A 23,003-nucleotide genomic window follows, 5' to 3' on the forward strand; every position below is an offset into this window, starting at 1 on the left:
GTGTACATTGACGTTGGTGACATTTTCATCCGCGTTAAAAAACGCAATTTGCAGAATAAAATCACGCTTTATTGTTTAAATAAACGCGTTATATAGACTAGGATCTCCCGATTATTATAATTAGCTCGCTTTATTGTTTTAATAAGCGTTTTATATAGAATACGATCAGGGGGGGGGGGATTTGCATAGGAGTCGGAAAAGGGCACAACACGTCAACACCCCCTCAATGATAGTGCCGCGCTAAAATCTTAAGGACGTACTACTACTGCTGCTGTGGATTATGGCCCAATGATCAAGTCGTCAAAATGACGGACGCCCTTAAATGTTTTCGCTACCTCAAAAAAAAAACCCGTCAATGACAGATTGTCGCTTAATGTAACATCTGCAGTGCAGACACAGAAATATAAAAGATGTAAATGTTTATACAGTTTTATTTAACTTAGGCCTAGATGTTGTAACAAAAGGCAGAGTTTAATTTGTTATCATAAATCACCCCTCCTTATAAATAAAATATGTAATTTCGGGCCCCCTCGGGCCGGGCCAGCAAATCCAGTTAATTAGTCGGGCTCGGTCCGGGTCGGGTTTAATACCCCTCGGGCCTGCGTCGGGCTCGGGTGCTTTTTTTGGGCCCGATCTTACCTCTAGTTTAAATGCACCTGATCATACAGCATTGACAGCCTTATGAAGACCAAATAACGCACCAGGCTGGTCTGGGTTAAAGTTGTGAAATAGTTCAAAGCAGGAATGGAATACAAGAAGATTTAGCAACATTTACTCCATTCCCAGAGCACTATGCAAGCAATAATATGGCAATGGAGAAAGCATAAAGCCACTGCAAACCTACCAAGACCTCTTTCTAAATTTACGACCCAAACACGGAGGAAACTAATAAGAGAGGCAACCCAGAAGCCCTTGAACAAATTGAACAACCTGCAGGCATATGCAGCTGAGGTGGGACAATCTGTGCATAAAACAACTAGCAGTCATAGTCTGCATAAATCTGCACTGTACATGTCTAATTATGCTCTGGCAAAGTGTTGTCAATATATTGCAATGTCTCAATTAGTGCATGAGTTGTCATCCCATACATTTTTACCTGGGTACCATGTCTGGGTCAAATTTTTAGTACTGTAGGTGGAAAAGCAGCCCTTTTCAGGGAAAGCGTGGCTGACTGTTTGGGGATTTGCTATATCAGGCAGCATACTACAAAAGCCCCCTTCTAGTAGAGATTTTCTTGCATTCAGCAATATTCCCGCACGGATAGCAGATCTTTGTGTTTTGTTTTATAAAGCTCACCAACTGCCTTGAGTCTATGACAGGAGCAGTACTGTTGGGGATTTGACAGCTTTCAAGCCCACAATGGTGCAAACACATTTTTCTAACCGCATGCATCAGTGACAATAGTCAAACCGAATCGATCTCCTCTTATGGCAATAGTTTGATTATGAATTTCCACCAGGGACAAAATTGATCTGTTTTTAATAAACAAAAGTGGCAAAATAGTATTTCGAACTTCTGATCAATTGCAAAACTCTAGTTGTAAATTGTAATTGTAAAAAATGATTGATGACTCTGTGAGCTTTCTTTAACTGTGTTGGAGTCTTTAGAAGGCACGTCATAATCACATGATGTCACATAAAGGGTTTACATGGGTGCTTGAAATCCTTAGAAATGCTTCCATGGATTAAAAAGTGCATGAATTTTGGGTGAAATGCATGTAAGTGCTTGAAATTGATTCTAAACTTCTCAGATCTGCTTAAAAATGACATTGACACTGCTCCCTGGCGGCTTTGCCATTCCATTGCATTTCTTCTTACGTCATGTTTAACTACATTCAACATTAGTTTGTGTGATATATATATATATATATATATATATATATATATACATATATATATATATATAGATAGATAGATAGATAGATAGATAGATAGATAGATAGATAGATAGATAGATAGATAGATATAGATATGTATATACCGGTGTATATAGTTTAATATAGTATATAGTATATAGTTTTACTTTTATGTAACATCCCACATGCCGACATTTCTCGTGTAAATACCATGTAAATTATAACTATAGCCTTATCCCCCTTGTTTTATAACCTTATCTTCTCTGTTCCTTTATCTTCTTGGCTCATACCTCACTGTGAATGTGTAAAACTGGAGTGTCATGCCCAATTTCGTTGTCACAATATGTTAACCCATTTTGTAACAATGACAAAAAAGGTATATTCTATTCTATTCTATTCTAGTAGCCGCGCTCCTATATACACCGGTATATAGGAGCGCGGACAATTTGGACCGGCCGATTAACCTGACATGCATGTTTTTTTGGGAACGTGCGAGGAAACTGGAGTGCCCGGAGGAAACTCACGCAGGCACAGGGATACCATGCAAACCTCACACGGGAAGGCTGTGGTAGCTGGACTTAACCCTGAACCGCCACACCATGCAGCTGCATGCTAACCACCCATCTGCTGTGCCGCCCTAAAGCACTACTCTAAACATATTTTATTTTTAGCTTTAAATTATCGACTTTTAAGTTCATTGATATGGCTAATAATTGATCGGTCCAGGAAGAAAATAGTAGAGACACACAAATAAATAATGCAAGTGGTTTGATTCAAACTAATTATGTTTTATTTACATGACAAGGAAAACTGGGTCAAACAAAAGAAGAAAAAAACATTGTTGACATGAGAAATTCGCATTTTTAATTAACAATGGATAAACCGTGCACGGAAGAAGGGAGTTGAGTGTAGATGGAAACTTAATTTTTTAAAGAACCCAAGGATTCTGTATTGCTGTGCTTAATTGGAGGAATGCATCTGACCAAAACCTATTAGGTTTAATGGCTACCCAAAAAACACTTCGTGCCCAAGTTACCTTGAATGAAGGTGAGTTTGGGGGCCCACGGGTGAACTTAAGATCTAACCCCGTGGGCCCTGCACCACAAGGGGGACTTGCCCAATTGTGAGAGCCAGCGTTTGTCCCTCATACAGCAGGAAAAAGGCTTCTATAGCGTGACTTGAATCCACCTAAATGGGTGAAGAGGGGATGGGGGGGCTTCCTCATGTGCCCCACCTTGCGAGAATACAGCCAAAGATTGGTCAGCCTGCTCCAGTAATTCAATCAACAAGAGTAATCCAAAGAGTTAGAACATAGAGTTGTCTTGTGGGAGTAGGGTGTGACACCTGAGTATTTAGACAGAATGCAAAAAGGGGAGAAGTTTCTGTCACAGGGGGTTACTCTCTTCAGTCAGAAAAGATTTCTACAACCCTAATTTAAAGATGCTGCGTCAAATTTTGAATTTTGTTTCTCACTTCCGCCATTTCCTAGCTTATGTCATCATTGTAGCCTTAATCATCTACTTCAAGATGCACTTGCAAGTACATACATTTCTTAGGTGCACTCGGATAACTTTTTAATTGTTCAAGTTCCTTCTAGTTTGGGTTGGCGTTTGGTTTCTACTTGAAGAAAAACGTTTCTTTCACCATTTTCATGCTATACTAACAACTACAAACCAATTGATAACCTGCAGAGACAAGCATGATGACACACTCCAGCACTCCATTCCTCCTACCTGAAATGTTCCGCCCAAAAAGCTTTGCTAAAAGTAAGATAAAGGTAGGTATACCTGTACATCTAATAGAGAAAATATTTAAATTTTAACTTTTTTCAGGACACTTCAAATAACGCACCCCACCTTTAAAGTATGGGCACTCGCTATTGCTATCCTCTTGCTGTTGTTTCATTATCAGGAACAAGAAATTATGACCGAACTAAAACTAGAAAAACGGGCTGTCAACTATGGTGAGCAACATATCGAGTGGGTGTGCCATCTGCTATGGTGAGCCTGACTGTCTAAAATAGATTCTTTGTAGTGATAAAATTTGTTTTTTTAACACAATTGCAATTGTAAATTAAGGCAAAAAAACAAACTAAATAACTGATCTGACTTTTATTTCATCATAGCCACACTTCAGCGTGATATCCATAAAACAGTATCCAATACATGTATATTTAATTGACTAAATCTGGCCAGCATCAAACATCTTTCTCTTCTTTCCTTTTATGATTAAAATAAACAGTCATGGTCAGTGATCATCATGCAAATTATGCTTGCTCTCCCTGCCAGTCTTTTAACAAGACAGCGGTAAACATTTATGATATCTCCTGACAATGCCAAGCTATATTTGAAACGATTATGATGGAATGCGCCGCCACAAAGTGGGATGAATTCAAGTTACAATGCCATTTCTAAAACGATCGTTCTCAGAGAGATAATAGTTATAGTTATTATGCATATTGGAGATCATTTTCCCCCTCCAAACGGTGAACTATAAGCACCTCAGGCCATTAAACTGGCAATGATATTCTAGACCTATTACCTGATTGTTATGACTCTAGACTTTCATGGCTTCATCTAAGGTGCATGTCATTCCACTGAATACATCCCGGCTCGCTCACATCTCGATTGCAGCTTTACTGGCACATGAGCAGAATAGTATCACATCGTTATTTGCATATAAATTGTTGTCAATGCCCATACTTGGGTGGTGGTAGCAATAATACTAATGTACTTAATTAGCAACGGTATTGTCACAATCTTGCACTCAGGGTTTGGTTTCCTCTCTCTCTCTCTCTCTCTCTCTCTCTCTCTCTCTCTCTCTCTCTCTCTCTCTCTCTCTCTCTCTCTCTCTCTCTCTCTCTCTCTCTCTCTCTCTCTCTCTCTCTCTCTCTCTCTCTCTCTCTTGCTCTCTCTCTCTCTCTTTATCTCTCTTTCTCTCTCTTTCTGTCTCTCTCTCTCACTCACTTACTCTCTCTCTCTATCTCTTTCTTTCTATCTCTGTGTGTCTGTGTCTATCTCTCCCTGTCTTTCTCTTTCTCTTTCTCTCTCTTACTTCATTTCGTCAATCACCTCTTAGCTCTAATTTTCACCCTTGGGGTCACTTGTCCTATTTACCCTTCAACCACACCTCTCCCTCTTCCCTCTTCAAACACCTCCTTGGCTTGGTGCTAGTTCTTTGCTTTCATGTCAAGCACTTCCCGCGTTTTTTCATTCAAGTGTACCAAACCCTTTCCACTTTTCCTGACCATGATTATTGCCGCTTCTTAAACATCAGCGAGAGTCCCCACAGGTTACAAGGTTTTGTGCTATGTCGAAGACAGTTGTCAGGGACCATTCTTCTTTGAAAGAGCAGCAGTCAGTGGTGAATGGTACCTCAACATAATGGAAACCTGGTTAATGGATACATTGAGTGAGTCTAGTGACCTCATTTACCATTAGGATAGGAGGCTACCACACTCGATCCTCAGGGTTAGAAAGTTTCTGAACACAACACTGTCTGACGGGATTGAATTGGGCGGTCTGTGCAGAATGATCACAATCTCAAGTCCTGGCCACCCGGATATCCAGATCTCACACGATGCATTTTATGAGGGGATTTGTGAATGGATTGGTTTATGTGCCCCCTATTCTAAGAGACATCGATGAGCTAAAAGCACGAATAAGAGAAGCAGTTGCAACTATTGACGATGCAATACTGGGACACATTTGGCAAAAAAAATGACAATTGGCCTGATGTGTGTCATGTGACCAATAGTGCTCACGTTAAACATCTTTGAACATTCCCTGTAAAAATAGAGATTACTCGTTGACCAAGTGTATCAGATGTGTTATACATCCTCAATAAAAGTCGACTGACTCATTTGATGGGTAAAGTCAAGTGAAAAAACAAAAGTGAGCGCTGATGGAAAGGATGAATCCCATGAGAGAACTGTGGTGAGAAATCGGTGGATGGTAGAAAAACGGAGGGAAAAGTGCACTTGCCTCCAGCCTTCACGCTGAGGAAGATCAAAAAGTATGTGCGCTGCATCTCAATAGATATTGGGCCACACATACTGATGAGCGTTCATTCATATGCTTACTTTGTAGGGGAACCATTACTCATAGCATCCAACTAAAACTTGATTTTCAGATGTTGAAATAGGGTGATTATTCATCGAGTAAATATAGTCTGTTTCCATATTAGAGGATTGTAAGTAAAAAAGCAAGGTACACAAAATGCTCGAACTTTAATGGCGTGTTTTCAAAAATTAAAAAGTGCTTGAAATTTGGGTGAAGTTCTGGTAATACTTAATACTGTTCCCCTGCTTCTCAACAAGTCTACTTAAAGATAATGCCGACACTACTTTATGGTGGTTTTCCTTTGCCATTGCATTTCTACTTCCTTCGTGATTTACGGAGCTGACATTAGTTCGTATGGCATTGTCCTATGAAGCGACATCACCTCCTATGGGTCGCACCCAAGAGGACAAGTGCATGCTGCACTTAAACAGGGCACTATGAAATGCGTATTAGTCCAAAGGATTGCATTTTAATTGTGGACATTTATTATGGGTCATGCAAAAAATTAACGTAGCATTTCCTAGTGGTAAATTGTAATGGGAATAACTTCCTGCAACTGAAAATGTAAACTTATTTTTACCCAACACCTATATGGGGAGGCAGCACGGCGGCGCAGTGGTTAGCGCTTGTGCGGCACAGTTAATGTCATGGGAACCTGTCGTGGGTTCAAATCCAGCTCCGGACTTCCTGTGCGGAGTTTGTATGTTCTCCCCGTGCTTGCGTGGGTTTCCTCCGGGCACTCCGGTTTCCTCCCACGTTCCAAAAACATGCATTTCAGGTTAATTGGCCGGTCCAAATTGTCCCTAGGTGTGAATGAGCGAATGAGTTGTCTGTCCCTGTGTGCCCTGCGATTGGCTGGCAACCAGTTCAGGGTGTCCCCTGCCCACTGCCCGAAGATAGCTGGGATGGGCTCCAGCCCCCCTGCGACCCTAATGAGGATAAGCGGTACGGCTGATGAGATGAGATGAGACCTATATGGGGAGACATTTGTCTCAAAAATATATTTATTATTAAATCAAGATAAAAAAAAAAACATACAGTATGTCTTGATAAATGCAAACACAAGATTAAAATTTGCATATGTAAAATGCAGATACAGAATATTTGTGTATCTGAAAAATATGATTCAAACTGGACTTTTTCTTTTAACGGTAATGGAGAAATTCAAAAATGCTTTGAAAGTCCATAAAAGTGCTCCAATTTGGCCGTCAAAAGGGTCTACGAACCCTGTCTGCATGATTTGAATTGGAAACAAGTGTTTTGTAACCAGTAACTCAATAGAAATTAGTGGAAATGCATCGGTCTACAAAGCGCCTTACAATCAAAAAACACAGAAAAGCAGCTCAGAGACTTAGATCAAATTTGACTTTTTTTTTTACATTAGACCAAAGAGAATGAATGAGAGAGCAATGCAAAACCTTAACCTCATCAAGTTGTTCTTAATCAGGATTTTCCTCATTGGAAGTAAAAACTTTACAAATACCCACGTTAATAGCATTGTAATCAGATTTCAGAATAAGCACTGTGGTAAATCCTCAGAAAAAGCACTTGTGACCTCCATTGATAGTTAATCCAGAAATTACCACTCCTTCTTTGCTCACACCGAATGTCAGTATGTTTCTGTGTAGCAAACAATGGCTTCTACCAAATGTATGAATATGTTTAAAAGATGCTGGCGCAAACAAATTAGACCAAGTAAAAATATTTGCTTTCATAATATATCGAGATCGTGAATCAATTTTTATTCGAAGTACCTGTACATATTTGTAGAATTGTCAGGTTTCACATATCGTTGTAAAGTCTTCAAAAAATATCTATCTTGCGTTAAAAGTCATACCGTATGAAACATCAAAAAGTATGGTATACCTTTCGAGTTTCACATACCCATCAAATTGTTCTTCAAACTTTATCAAATTGGAGACATATTTACCTGTACATTCTTAATTCCAGGGATAGAAACACTGAAATGTTGATTGCAACATACACTATTTATTGCACAGTTTTTGTCATTCCTTGAAAAATGAACAATAACTCAGTTTCATTTACAAACACACTTTTTGAAGGGTGACATTTTACTTGCATACACAAAGTGAATGAAGACAAAGTTCTGGTATTGGGAAAACAAACACATTTATAAAGTAGTTATTTTGTTTACTCTGTGTTTTAAGTGTGCTGTTCATAACTTTATGGGATTCTCCACACGAGGCCCCTTCGTGCATTCCAATTCTCATCTAGTGCAAATTTGAATCGACAAAATGAAAGTAACGATCGACGACATGATAAGGCAACAATTATAAATATAGAAAAATAGTTTGTGGAGAATGGTCTTTGTTACAAAAAGGGTACAAAGGTTTTGTCTTTCACCAGCGAGATTGACATGTTTTTTAATTCCTCGACTGATCTCACAGCTTTGTACCCGAGTTGCTGGAGAACCTTCCGACACACGCTTTGAGTATATTCAACCATGTCATAAGAAAGTTTCAAACGCCAACTCTCTGCGTTAGCTGCAGAGTCTCGGACCGTACCAAATTTGTGTTTCGCAGATGGCTCGTTGCTGCCGCGGGTGTTTCCATCTATCCAGTCTGCCACACTCTTATCCATGGGCAGCCCAAGGTAATCATATATCTCCTTCGTCTTGTGAAGTGGATTCTTGGCCAAATCTTCATAGCGTACTAACATATATTTCCCTTTCAACCAATATGGGTGACTGAGACCAGTTGAAACAGAGCTTTGGTAATCTTCGCAGACAACAGTGAGTTGACTCAAGTCAAGATTATACGGCTTCCGTCCAGTGGCCCGCCATATACGCCACAGCCGATACGTGTCCCGGAATGTTTCAATGCGGGACGAGAGAATCCCACGAGGGTCTCTGACCAGTTGGATCACTTTGATATTCAATCTCGGATCCTCCAACAAGGCGCGCAAATCTCCAATCTCTGGCACGCGGACTATCTTGATAGCTACGTGCCGTTTCGCCCTACAAGCTTCACTAGCCAAGGTCATGTTCAGAAGAGTGCATTTTTTAACACAGTCCCCCTCATCCACATTGACGTCGGATAGACTAAAAACATCGCACACGGGTTGCTGGCACAACGCTCGGCTAGCGCCACGGCGGAAAAGTTTTTCCGTGGTGTGGTTTGTGGGAGTGGGTTTAATGTAGCTCTCAAGGAAATATAGGTCGCAACCATACAGGCTTCTCAGGAGGTCTCGGCTGGCCCCCAACATTACCCGGCGGTCCGCTGTGTTGTGGCTGTGAGACAGGCGCGGTATAAGCGTAGTCTGGACGTGATAGAGAGGCTCGAACAGATAAAAAACCTCTTGATGCTGGTTGAGAAGTTGGCCAACAAATGAGGAGCCACTGCGAGTGGTGGCCAGGACTAGGATGTGGGTTTTTCGGGATGCGTTGACATAATACAAGGGGTAATCTTCGCAGCCTCCTGCTCCCCGTTCCAAGGGGGCTTCGGTCTCCTGATCACCAACACCACAGTTGTGTGGGCTGGGCAGGGGGCACAACTGGAAAGGCTTGGAAGTGAGTGTACGGATGGCCGTGTACTGGATGGCGATGGAGGCCAAGGCCAGCACAATCACTGCCTTCCAGGAACATTGCATGGCGCAAGCACTTCATTTAGACTCGGGGATCCATGTCAGGTTCTCCCTGCAGAAAAACAGTGGGAGTAAAAAATTACAATGTGTTTTTTATTTCAAATACTATTTTTTTTTCTAGTTCAGCATTCGTGCCAATTTACAAATCTGGTGTACTCACACTTTGAAAGACAAGTCTTGAAAAAGACCATCTATGAACCATAAAAAAAATAATAGCCATACACTGTAAACATTAAATTGTGATTTTGGTTGGAAAATAAAGTTTTAAAGAAACAGTTTCTATCATTTGGCCACTAGATGTCAATTTATTGTCTTGTGCAACTGAAAATGGTACTAAAAAGCACATGAAACTACGGCGACTCAAAACACACAATTTTTAATTCTGTCTTTATGCACACACTTTTGCGAGGTGATTGTTTTTACCCTTAGCAGCAAGATGGGGGACAATCATGTCAGCTCATGTTATGTAGGATAAATACAAATGCATTAATCTATAAGTATTTTTAAAAATGCATATCGAATTAAATTAAATTGAATTAAATTGTCTTTAGGGTCATTGATATCAACATTGTATGCAACAAGATTAGACATGAAATAAGATGAGAACTGATGAAACACTATCAGGATGAAAACCAGGGGGAAAAAAATTAACACGCAATGCTTAGAGACTGACCTACAGTAAGTTGAAATAATAGTGTAATGCTTATAAATATGATAAGAGTGCATCGTAATAACAGTCCAATGAAAAGAAGTACAATAACGTTTAGCAGCAACAACAAAAAAAGGAAAAACCCAAATTAAGTCACAATACATGTTTTTACAGTCTTGTGCACTCATTTAGGGTGATGATGGCTCTGTGGAATCAGCTGTCTCTGAGCCTGTATCTCTTAATTTTGAGGGACATTTATCGTCTACCAGAGGGCAACAGGTCACAGAGGTGGTGGTCAGGGCGGGAAGTGTCTTTTATAATGTTGATGGCTCTGCTACGGTAGCACAAGCCGGCAAATGTTCTCTAGATTGGGAAAATAACATCCAATGATCTTTTGAGCTGTGTTGATATCTCTCTGTATGTTTTCCTGTCTGCTGCCGTGCTCCCAACATATCTTATGGGTTACATGTTTACATAACTATTCATGCGTCTTTTGCCTATTATTCAAATTGATATTGTTTTATTCATATGAGAGAAGTTTTTACCACTACGGGGCACTAAAAATACACAATGTCCCTTTAAAGGTATTTTCAAATTCTAAAACTTGCAAAATGTGAGAAAACTGTACATGTTTTTTGGATAAAATGTATATATATTTCATTGGTATATTCCAGATATTTTCCGCAATAACAGATTTTGAAGACAGGTGGTCTTGTATTTGACTTCCAGAGCTGTGACGTCAAATGAGGAACACCAGCACTCTAGGAGTCCTGTCACCATATTGGTTTGGTGTTAATAGGTCAAATAGGTAAGTGTTTTAAGTCAATTATTCATTTATTTTTTGGGAAAATGCCTGGAGGTTGTGTCGTAGGTGTATACAGGAATGGTACAATAAAAAGCGAGCAACCCGAAATGGCAAAAAAAACACACAGAAAGCCCTGATGAGATTTAGCCAGACAATAACATACCAATCATGATAGACAAGCCAAAAACACAAATAGAGAGCCACAATCGGCTACATAAAAGGAGGCAAAGGCAAACAAGGAACGCACGCTGTAATGGCGGCAGGTAAATGTACCCTACGCAACTCAGACAAAACAGTCGCCATGTCCCTATCAGTAAGCAGAAATACGAGCTATACAATCACTCTCCAATTGCCGTCTGTTTCAGAGTTGCCTCACATGTTGTGTTTAACAGGATTTGCCATTTTTAAAGTGCTGTGTTCCTTCAATTATGTCACATATCTAGAGGAAAATAGCTCGATGGGTTTGATTTAAACTTCTGGAGTACCCCGGCGTGTGGAATATTTTGCAACATATCTGCATAATTGTGGGGAGGAATACTATACACTATGTGGCTAATTGAAAAAATAATACCTTTACCCACCTACTTCTGGATCATCCATGTTGGTGTTGAACTTAGCAGTTGACTTCAGCTTAACACTACTTTTTTCTTTCACCATTTTCGGCGTGCATATTGAAAATCCATTTCAACGTCATGACCTTTATTTTGTAAAACCGCTTCATTACAGAAATGTCTCTGAAGACCGTTTTAATTATTGCCAGCTTATTTATTTTGATCCTGTAGTCCAGGGGTTGGGAAACTTCGGCTAACAAGCCAGAAATAGCTCTTTTCATAAGTACATGTGTCTCCTAGATAAAATTCTCATCATGCAAGTTTATCTTATAGCGTTCCAATTCTGGTAATACAAGTAAAATAAACAGTTCGGTCCGTTATATAAAGGGCACAGTCCCATATCAGTTTACAGTCAAGGTGCCACGCCAACAAGCACTGTTTTGCTGTACATTGCTAAAGAATCATTATATGGAAGCTCATTAGGCAATGTATGTTCACTGATGAGACGATTTATGGTGAAAACCCACAGAACAAACTGTAAGCGCCCCAAAACACCAGCCACGCACACAGGGCAATTTGATTGGGTTAGTGGTAAAGGTGGGCGAAGCTATGCACACAGTGCACACACTCACTTTGTTCAGAACGTGAATGTCATTACCCTTGTTTGCAGTATTTTGTGACATCTTTAGAAATGAACTCTGCCTGCACCTTGTTTTGAAACGATTATTCATGAAAAAAATGATCCTCAACAATCTTAAGTAACTGTGTAAGGGAGACGAGTTTAAAGTTTTTAACAGTGTTTGTTGATATGGGACACAAGCTCTGGCATTATTTTTATTTCATAATTTTTATCACATCATCTAACATCAAACAGTGAAATAATGTGCGCTGGAAAATGAGATTTTGTCTGGAGAGTCAGTCTGGATGTTTTGCTGAGTTTTGTCTTAAAATATATGGTATGATAGGCGGCACGGCGGCTGAGTGGTTGGCACATCCGCGGCACAGTTCTGAGGTCATGGGATGGAATCTTCCTGTGTGTTCTCCCTGTGCTTGCGTGGGTTTTCCTCAGGGCACTCCTATTTCCTCACATTCCAAAACATGCATGTCAAGTTAATTGGCCGGTCCAAACGGTCCCTAGGTGCGAATGAGCGAGTGAGTTGTAAGTCCCACTGCCCGAAGACGGCTGGGATGGGCTCCAGCAACCCCACGGCCCTACTGAGGATAAGCGGTGCAGATAATTGATGGATAAATATATGGTATGGCTCTCCCCCCCAAAAAAGTAAAAAATTAAAAAAAATAATTAAACATTTTGCCATTATATCTCATCTCATCTCATCATCCGTACCGCTTATCCTCATTAGGGTCGCGGGGTGGCTGGAGCCCATCCCAGCCATCTCCGGGCAATGGGCAGGGGACACCCTGAACTGGTTGCCAGCCAATTGCAGGGCACACAGGGACAGACAACTCATTCGCTCATTCACACCTAGGGACAAATTGGACCGGCCAATCTACCTGAAATGCATCTCTGTGTCAAAAAGGTTCCCGACCCCTGCTTTAGTCTTTAATGGTAGTCTATGTGGTCTATGATGTGTAGAGTCTCAGCAGTCTATAACTGCGTTATTCATGCACATGGCAGTTTCTGTCCACCTTTTTGTCATCAGTGTGTTATAGATTTGATTGTTCTCTTGGGGAACAGACTATCAAGCGAAGAACAACTTGTTCTAAGCCAAGCAATTCGCAATTTTTGTTTGGTTTTCCACATTGCAGCCATTAACGTTTCCAGAATTGACCAACCTGTATTGAGTAAACCTGAAAATGTTCACAAGAGGGCTTACTGCTCCAAGGGGAGCATTTTGACAGTGGTGAGCCGTCAGGGCCTGCAAGGCCTTCTCTTCTGTCTGAATAATGTATTGTGAATTAGTTTTTCTCCATCAATACGTATTAAATAATTTCAAATTATAATTCCAAATTATAATTCCTAATTCTGAGCGCACAAAACTGTGAAAACATATCTTGCGTTATCTTTGTTTTCTTTCTTTTTTTGTTGCTGCTAAATGTTATTGCACTTCTATTTAGTGCAGTATTGTTCCTATTTACAATTATTTTTGCTTCACAAACATTGCACTATTATGAAAACTTAGCCAGTTCCTAAGCACTATGTTGTAAACATGTTGTCTGCCTTTTATCTTACTTTTTTACATTTTGACCATGGGGTAGCATGTCTTATCTCATTGCATATAATTATTTACTATGCTGTTGTCAATGACAATCAAGACAATTAGATTAAATTCAAACTGTCTGTCAGCTTATTTTAATTGCTTTGCCCCTAGTTGTGCTGCTTTCATATTTAAGCATTTAACCAATCACATTTCAGCCCTATAATTGTCATCAGGGTCAGAAATCTATCCTGAGGCCTTCACAATCAATTTTGCTGGCCCTGAAACATAACATAAGTGTCAATAATGCTTCCTGTTTATCTGGTAACGGAAAGAAAAGAAGCAGAGAAGCAGTAGAAACGATTGTGAATTGTGAATTGTAAAATTTAACCAGGGCAGCACGGTGGCGCAGTGGTTAGCGCATGTGCAGCACAGTTCTTAGGTCTTGGGAACCTCCAGTGTGGGTTCAAATCCAACTACCAGACATCCTGCGCGGAGTTTGTATGTTCTCCCCGTGCTTGCGTGGGTTTCCTTCGGGCACTTCGGTTTCCTCCCACGTTCCAAAGACATGCATTTCAGGTGGATTGGCCGGTCCAAATTGTCCCTAGGTTTGAATGAGCGAGCGAGTTGTCTGTCCCTGTGTGCTCTGCGATTGGCTGGCAACCAGTTCAGGGTGTCCCCTGCCCACTGCCCAATGATTGCTGGGATGGGCTCCAGCACCCCCGCGACCCTACTGAAGATAAGCGGTGTAGCTAATGAGATGAGATGAGAAAATTGAACCGACATTTTCAGCCCTAAATAGAATAAAAACATGCCAGAAATACGACAGATAAGGCTCGTGTTTCAGCATTAGCTTTGATGGCGATGGAAAATAATTTATACATGCAACTGAAACGCACGGTTTGAATTCTTCTTTTGGGAGAGAAAGGAGGATGGATTTTGTGCCCAAAAAAGCGACATTTTGCTGAGTAAAATATTCCTATATTCCTAAATTATATAGCAATGAAAAAAGGCTATCATTTATGTATTTTATTTGTGTCACAGCTGTAGCTGCAGCAAAGGTTTTATAGCCATAAAAAAAGTATTCATGGTTGCATTGATTTAGAAATAGCGGCACTGAAGGCCTATGTGTGAAATGCACGACGTGCCACCGATTTTGATGATCTTGAGTCCTTAAAGCCTCTTGTCAACCCCACATCTGCAGGTATAGCATTTCCCAGTTTCAACAGAGAAAATACTCAACATCACTTTATGTTCTTTCAAAGCAACTTAAATATAATATGTTTTAAAATAATGAAGGAGGTAGCTTTTTCCCTTGGACAAGTGAAAATAAGAGATAAACTGTCAGCTAACATATCTCTCACCCTATTACATCTAACCACGTCACATTGAGAGATGGGGAATATTGTTCATGATTGTATTTTGATCGTTTTATGTGTTAAATGTATAAGCTGTTTGAAAGCAGGGATGGCTTCACAAACGAAGCTGAAGCCTTCCACGAAGACAAATCTACATGGGAGCTGATTTAAAACCCAGCGTGACGTTTACACTAGATAAACCTCACATACATCCCGCCGTGGTTTAGGCAGACTGCAGTGAACAGGTCGAGCTTGCCGATGAGCTGATGCGAGATGGAGTCAGTAATGCTGCGATAAGGCATCGCTGCATGAACCGACACATCCCACCCAACCAGCAAGTGCTCAAAAGCATTGCGTTGAAATGTCCCTGTGCACATCACATCGAATCCCTCTCACAAAACAGCAGCCGTGACTGCATTTGTCCATTAATCTCACCTTGATGGCAGGCGTGTTCTCATGGTGCTCCGTGCTCGCTGCTTTTCTTTAGTGCTCAAAATGTTTCCATACAGGCACCCCCTTTCTTAGCTGGAGGGCAGCTCATCTGCCCTGATATGGTTCAGACTAAGCTTCAGTCCGGATCATGAAGAGAGAAAAGTGCAGCATATGTGGAGCGGTTGTGGTGTTGCAGTCAGGCAGCGAGGAGAACCGGAGAGGCAGCAATGTCTTCTTTTTAATAATGTGTGCGCACAGAGGTACACAAGGACTGATTGTCTGGACCACCCATACCCCTCCTCTTTCCACCTGCCCCTCTCTCTTACTCCCGCTCGCTCCTATCCTCCTCTCCCTCTCTCCGCCATCATCATCATGCTCGGTCCTCTTCTGCCATATCCCAGTAACTCCCTCCCTTGCCTGGCCATCCATCCGCCCAATGACATTTAGTCCATGCCGTCTCATAAGCCTTTTAAATATTTCATTGCTATTGTAAACACCCACACATCCATTTTGTATTATTACCAGCATGCTGCACACTATTCCATCAAAATTCAGGCAAAGGGCAGACCATGCCCTGGACTGGTTTCACCCACAACTGCATGGCTATCTCATGGACCTGTGCTAACAATTGCATAGAGTGCTCGTCAAAAATATTTCTTGCTCTGTTGTCACATAAAAAATGCACATTCTAAGTATATTTTTTCTTCTTTTATTACTACTGCAAGCATTGAAGATATATACACAGTGTTAGAGTTGTAAGCACTTTTAAGGACTTTCAAAGCCTATTTTCCAGTTTCCACTGTACAATTAAAAGAAGAAAGAAGAAATCCGGTGTGAATCATGTATTCTGCAGAGCCACTAATATATCTGCAGTTTATTTTTGTGATTTTTAATCTTGCCTGTATATTAATCAAGACATATGATCTTCAGTAAATCACAAATATAATTGATTTGGGGACAAATCTCTTCCCAAAAATGTGTTGGGTAAAAACGACTTAAATAACAGCATCTTGGATTTTCAGTTGCAGGAAGTTCTTCACAATAAAATTTACCACGGGTTTCAATGCCATCATTTTTTGCGTGTCCCATAATAAATGTCCATAATTGATACGCATTCCTTGGACTAATACATATTACATATATCCTGGTACATGCAGCATTCACCTGTCCTGTTGGGCGTAGGGGGTGATGACGCTTCTCAGGACAACGCCATACAAACTAATGCCAGCTGCTGTTAATCACAAGGGGGAAAGAAATTTGATGGCTAAGGGAAGCCACCAGAAAGCAGCGTAGACCTCATCTTTAAGCAGACTTGTTGAGGAACATGGCAACAATTACAAACCTTTACAAGCACTTGAACCCGAATTCAAGCACTCCTTGATCCTTTAAAACACAATATTAAATTCAATAATTTGCAAAGATTCTTATCACCCGTACAAACCCTGTATACAATACATACAGGAAATGAGAAAATGACTGTGCATTTACAGTAAAAAAAATAATCTGCCAAAAGGACATTACAATTTTACTCGCATACTCTATTATGATGGTCGCTTTATTCGATTTATTTTAACCTAAGATTTTGCATAGTGAATAATGACTCAATTATACTGTAAATACAAGCCAGGCAAGTGAACCTCAGTGACCTTACATAGAAAATATTAGTTATTGATATGTTAAGGTGTGGTCTGCATTCACCACAAAAAGGGTTCAACCCAAAAAGCTTCACTAAAAATGGATGGTTTGAATCACACAAGGTGAGATGCGAGAACGATAATTCAACACAATATTGGAAAAAGAATAAAAAAATTCAAAAAAATAGAAAGTAGGCCTAAAGCATAAAATAATGGGATGACCTATAATGTTGGTATTTAAATGTAATTATTTCAAATTCTCAGTAAGAATCTAGCATTTTTTGCATCCTGTGATTTTGCTATGCCCACGAGACACCGAAGCTTGAAGCTTAGCATTATGCCCTCACGTTTTGCGTTTACGTTGTTTGTTTTTATTTTTTTTAGTTTGTTTTTTAAAAAGAACTCAAGTTAGCATTTTGCTTCCAGCCATTGTTGTTAAATTTTGTGCCACTTTTGCTCCCAAGATTTTCTTATTTTTATTGATCCAGCCCTTAATCAACAAGCAGACACGGGCTACAATGATGACACAGGATGGCATCTCTGAGTAAAAAAAAAAAAAATAAGTCGATGCATTAGCTGGTTTATTTAACAGGTGAGTGAATGCAATGGAAGCTTTGAAAAATATAAAATTGTGTGCTTAATTGTCATACTACTGTGGTACATACAAATGTCTCTATATACAAAAGCTTGAGTTAGAAAGTACCTGAATGGCGAAATATTGCCTCTAGTTACAAAGGTGTTTCAGGTTACAAAGTAAAAAAAATAGTACAGTACGTGCTGCCATTCGCCTCTCCCAGAGTTTTACATGGCAACCGGTGCATACAGTATGCATGAATCCCTGAATGCTCTTTGTGTCCCCTTCCCAGTATGCTCTTCGTGTCCCCTTTACGCTCTGAAAACGGTCTACTGTATGGTTGCTATCATTCACAGTGCACCCAACGAAAGACAGGCAGAGAAGTGGACAAGGAGAAAATTAAACCATTAAAAATACAGGCCATTGAAAAGGTAAATGAATATTTTTATTATTTCCTCTATTAAAAAAAAACGTTTTCACATTGTCATAATGGAGTATTTTGTGTAGAATTTTGAGATAAGAGATTAAATCAATACAATTTGGAATGAGGCTGTAACATAACAAAATGTGGAAAAAGTGAAGCGCTGTGAATACTTTCCAGATGCACTGTCTATAAGGGTACTTAAAAAAAAAAAAAAGTTTTGCATCGAATGAGCTGTTTCCGGCCGGTGGGCCAAATGTTTGATGTTGCTGATCAAAACCCTGTTAATTTGTGTGTTTGAAAGACAATACCATCACATTGATTGCTTCGAGTTTTTTAATTTGAAAATGATATATCAGTTGTGAATCAGCCCAGTCTGTTTTCCAAAGTCTTTTCTTACTGTTCTTATGTTGAGAACCTTTTATGCAATTATAGTCTCATTAAGTCACATTCATTTGATTTAACCTTTTGATGAATAGTACTTCATGTTGCCAGGGGAGTCTTGTAAAAAGAAAAAAAAAACTCTTGGCGTGTTTAGAACGGTGCCAATGAACCAACCGCTAAAGCTCTTTCCCCAAGGCAGCCCCTAGAGTATTGATAGCAATGAACCCAGCTTGTTGGAGCCATGCTAAGGGACATGTTTGCACCAGGAAGCCCAGCATCTGCCGCCACATGATAGCATTTTGCCGCATTATTGTGTAGGGCCGTTTGTTAGGAGCGTGTCATGATTGGATTTGAAGCTTGCTATGTGTTTGGCTTTTTCACATTTTTCTCTGATACCGTAAATTATGCAGTCTTAGGACCTATAGTTAAATGCACAATAGAAAACACACTTTTATGGAGTGAGTGGTGGCTGGAAATGCCCCGAGCTATTGAACATACTCGATACAGACCCCTCGCTACTTCACGCTTCAGTTAGTGCTGGCTCAATGCTTTGCAGATTATGAATGAATTGTCTTTAGTGTCATTGATAACTATGTATCGTGAATTATATTCTAAACAGTAAGAAGACAACAAATGCTATCATGGGGACAGGTTAGGAAGGGCTTCGTGTGTTTGGTGGGCGTGACTGTCAGTGTGTGTAGCTGGAATAGGCAGGTGTATGCTGTCAGTCAAACAACAGGGCGGGCTTTCAAGTCGATGTGTCAAAGAAAAAAAACAATCTGCGGAGCAAGGTTACAGCTGAGGTGGTGTTTTAGCGGCTCGCTACATTGTAAAGAAATTCATTCGTTGGAGAAAGCTCAACGTCCAACGGCACCTAGAATTGCAGGCAACCTTGGAGCTGTGTCCCCACTGAAGGACCTCAGACCGTGCAGTGGTAGGCACAAGCACACGCTCCAGCTGGAACTCCGGTGGAATAGATTGGTTTAGCTGGGCCTCCTGACGAAACGTCTTTACTTTACAGATAGCCACTCCCACCACACATGACGACGAATCGATGGTCTCCTTCAGAGAAGCAGTAGAAACGAGTGCAAACTAACAGGACAAGGCGTACGACTTGAAATGAGGGTGAACGACCCAGGAACAAGGCTCACAAAGCCCGGTGGGAGTTGAGCTGATGAGCAGAGAAGAGGTAGGACTGGTTCTGACAGTAAGACCAGACCTTGTAGGTCTGAGAAAGTCACTCCCTTAGCTCCATGACCACTGCTAACAACTCCCGATTCCATGGCTATAGTTCCATTCAGCAGGGGATAAGCACGGATGTAGTTTTTGGTCCAAACCAGAGCGCTGCAAGAGGACGGCAACGAACTCCACCTCAGAGTTGTCCAACCCCACGATGGACTGCGCAGAAGGATCGGGATGGATAAGGACAGGAGAGGAACGACCTTTCTACTTACGGAAGGCAAATTCGTCTTCGGCTGACCAGAAAACTGATTTCCTTACGGAGGTGAGTTTGGTAAGAGGTCACGCTGTAGTTATGGACGAAATGACGATAGAAATTAGCATATCCAAGGAAACCTCTGCAGTTGTGAATAGTTGCAAGGAGCGGGCGTGCACGGCACTACTTTTGCCGTGCACTCTATCTAATTGTTAGCACAGGTCGATGAGATAGCCATGAAGTTGTGAGTGAAACCAGTCCAGGGCATGGTCTGCTATTTTCCCAAATTTTGACGGAATCGTGTGCAGCATGCTGGTAGTAATCTGTGACAGCCTGGTCCTTCGCCGGATCTGCCTTGATTTGTCGTCGCTCCACAATAAAACCTAAGAAGCCAACAGACGACACATTGAACACATCTTTCTGCTTTAGGAAATAAACTGTTCTCAAGGGCCTGCTGGAGGACCATCAAACGTGTTGCACATGCTCCTCTTGCCTCTCAGAAAAAACAAAATATAATTGAAGTACACAAACTTAAAACGATCTAAAATACCCCACAACATTATAGACACTGGAAAACTGTAGAGGTATTGGTCGAACGGAAGGGCATGACCAGATATTCGAAATGTCCTGATGGGGTATTGAATGTTGTTTTCCATCCATCTCCCACTCTGATGCGGACCAAATGATATGCGTTATGGAGGTCGAGCTTAGTGAAGCATTTGGCTTGATTAAGGGAACTGAAGGCGGAATTGAGTAATGGAACGGTAGGAGGACATCGGTGATAGTAATGGAACAAATGAGTCAAACGTACACATTCACCCAAAAAAATAATAATACGGTATTCCGTTGATTTGCATGGTTCATCTGTTCCATAGCCACATGTATTGAGTGAATTTCTGCGAAGTACCAAGCCATATTCATATACAGTACTATTTAAATCCATATATCTCTATATAAGTATCATTATATACAGTACATTTGTATCCAGTGTATGTAAGTCTACACACACATCTCATCTCATCTCATGATTAGCTGCACCGCTTATCCTCAGTAGGGTTGCGGGGTTGCTGGAGCCTATCCCAGCAATCATCAGGCAGTGGGCAGGGGACACCCTAAACTGGTAATTATAACCAAATATTTTTTTAAGTAACGTGCCCAACACCAGTGGCAAGTGGACATATCTAAAACTGCAGCAAATTTTTCTCTTGCGCTTCTCCTGGCGTTATCTTGCGGGGCGGATGAAAAGGATTGAAGGGCCCGACTTAGCCCACGGGCCGCATGTTCTACACCCCTGATCTAATCTTTGCCCACTTATAATCATACGATCGTCATGTTTTTCTTTACCCAAATTGATCGGCTGAACAGATTCCTGGCAGCTATTTGCTATTCACCACAAAAAACAATTATCCAGTCTGCCTGCCCTTCACTGAATCTGTAAGTGGCTAAAAAATAACCGCCCGCCAACCCCACCCCCCTCTCCTACCTCGCTCTCTCTGCTCCCTAGCAGCATTGTTGCCGCTTGAAACTCCAACTCGACGTTGGTCCCTCAGGATGAGCTTTATGCAATATAAATCCAGCGAGCTCCGCCTGTCATTCTGCTATACTGGCTGCTATGTCAGTAGTCTCTTTAGTCAAGGAAGCACCAGGCAATATATTGCACCGTTCTACACGTAGGCTCTTACATGTTTGATATATTACTTTACAGCAGAGGCTGGTACACCTAACATAACCTTTTGAAAATACAGATGTACGTTCGAGCAGATACCACAAAGACACCGACACTCACAAATACAGTTATCCCTCGGTTATCGCTGTTAATGGGAACCAGTATACAATTGTGACAAACTAACAACTATAGATCTACAAATGAAAACACAGAATACATAATTGCAGTTCATCAATGGGCTTTACTTTTATTATCCAAAATACTACAAAATTGGAGGGCTTTTCCCCTCAACAAAGGAACAGCTGGCTAGCTGTACACACCATAGAATATCCTCAAATTAAGCCAGGTCTCAAAGATAATCAAAATCTAACAGTCTTGAATGTACCGAGTTGTAGCTCCTGGTCATTTGTTTTGTGGATAATGGATCTACCATTGATGAGATACAGGGTTGATAAGGGTGACTTAAGAATGTTCATAGGTTGGACCTGCAGCCTCACTATTCCTTCAACGTAACGAGCCAATTTGTTTTCTTGGAACATTGACTTGTTTGCCCGCCCTACTGTTTGACTGACAGCATTACACTAGCCCAGTGTTTTTCCACCCTTTTTGAACCAAGGTACACTTTTATTTATAAAAAAAAGTTCAGAGGAACACCGTCTGTCGAAAATGTTTGAAAATGAAGTTATGTCAAATATTTCACTGCAGATATTTAGTATATAAAGAGAAAAATAATACTGTAAATTCCGGTATGGATATATATTTTTCCCACCCTTACCTTTGGAAATATACATTTTTTTTCCCTTGGATTATTTTCAACGGGACCCGGACTCTGCAAGTCTGCGTCTTATTGTAAGTACCGGTATTATTTTGCGGTCAATTTGCCGGCTGTTGTTTTGGACTGTATACTTCATATTCAGTTACAGTTGCGGGACTCAAAGTCGGGTTTGGGTTAATTTCGTGATTGTGATACATAGTACGTAATATGGGCGCATGCGGCTTATATACAGGTGCGGCTTGTGTAAGTACAAAAGCGGTTATCCTCTTAAAATGTGGTGGGTGCCTGGAAAAAGATGGGTGCCGCCAGGCTGTACTTGGCCAAGACACATCACAGGGAGTGGCACCCCTAACACCCTAGTCAAGTGGTTAAGGATCTGTGAACCATGATATTGACTATAGTGTGTTTTTCATGAAATGACACTGATTTTTACATTTACCAAAAGAGTTGCAAAATAAAATAAATAAAGTATAGTCAAGACACTGAGACATTATTTTTATTCTGAAAAAAATTTATCTACATCTTTGTCAAAGAACAGAAATTCTAACTGACCCTAAACTTTTAGTCTAGTTTATCATTTACCGAAATGTTTGGATTATAGAGCGCACCTTATTCTAAGCATTAAAAAAAAAAAAACTTTTGTA

General features: G+C 40.6%; 1 protein-coding gene and 1 long non-coding RNA gene across 3 annotated transcripts in view; one reads left to right on the forward strand and one right to left on the reverse strand.

The window, feature by feature from the left end:
- The first annotated feature begins 1,702 nt into the window (after positions 1-1,702).
- LOC148367321 (uncharacterized) overlaps positions 1,703-23,003 on the forward strand; it is a 54,810-nt gene continuing 33,509 nt past the window's right edge. The window contains exons 1-3 of one of the 2 annotated variants that reach the window (XR_015850296.1): positions 1,703-1,717; positions 3,547-3,632; positions 18,035-18,109. This is a non-coding gene — a long non-coding RNA (uncharacterized LOC148367321). Of the gene's footprint in view, positions 1,718-3,546; positions 3,633-10,797; positions 10,977-18,034; positions 18,110-23,003 lie in introns of those variants that run through there. The other variant, XR_015850297.1, reaches the window with a different exon arrangement.
- Positions 7,886-15,802, reverse strand: chst1 (carbohydrate (keratan sulfate Gal-6) sulfotransferase 1). The gene is made up of 2 exons (XM_088334186.1): positions 15,474-15,802; positions 7,886-9,571 (listed from the first exon to the last, which is right to left on the reverse strand). The coding sequence occupies exon 2, from the start codon at positions 9,523-9,525 to the stop codon at positions 8,248-8,250; it is 1,278 nt and encodes a 425-aa protein (XP_088190312.1). The 5' UTR covers positions 9,526-9,571; positions 15,474-15,802; the 3' UTR covers positions 7,886-8,247.

The sequence above is a fragment of the Urocampus carinirostris genome, chromosome 4 (assembly GCF_059441175.1).
Source record: "Urocampus carinirostris isolate Australia breed hairy pipefish chromosome 4, RoL_Ucar_1.0, whole genome shotgun sequence".
Lineage (NCBI taxonomy): Eukaryota > Metazoa > Chordata > Actinopteri > Syngnathiformes > Syngnathidae > Urocampus > Urocampus carinirostris.

What these genes read in the sequence shown, in the direction of transcription:
- chst1 (XM_088334186.1), bottom strand. Translation starts at nt 9,525, where the DNA reads ATGCAATGTTCCTGGAAGGCAGTGATTGTGCTGGCCTTGGCCTCCATC.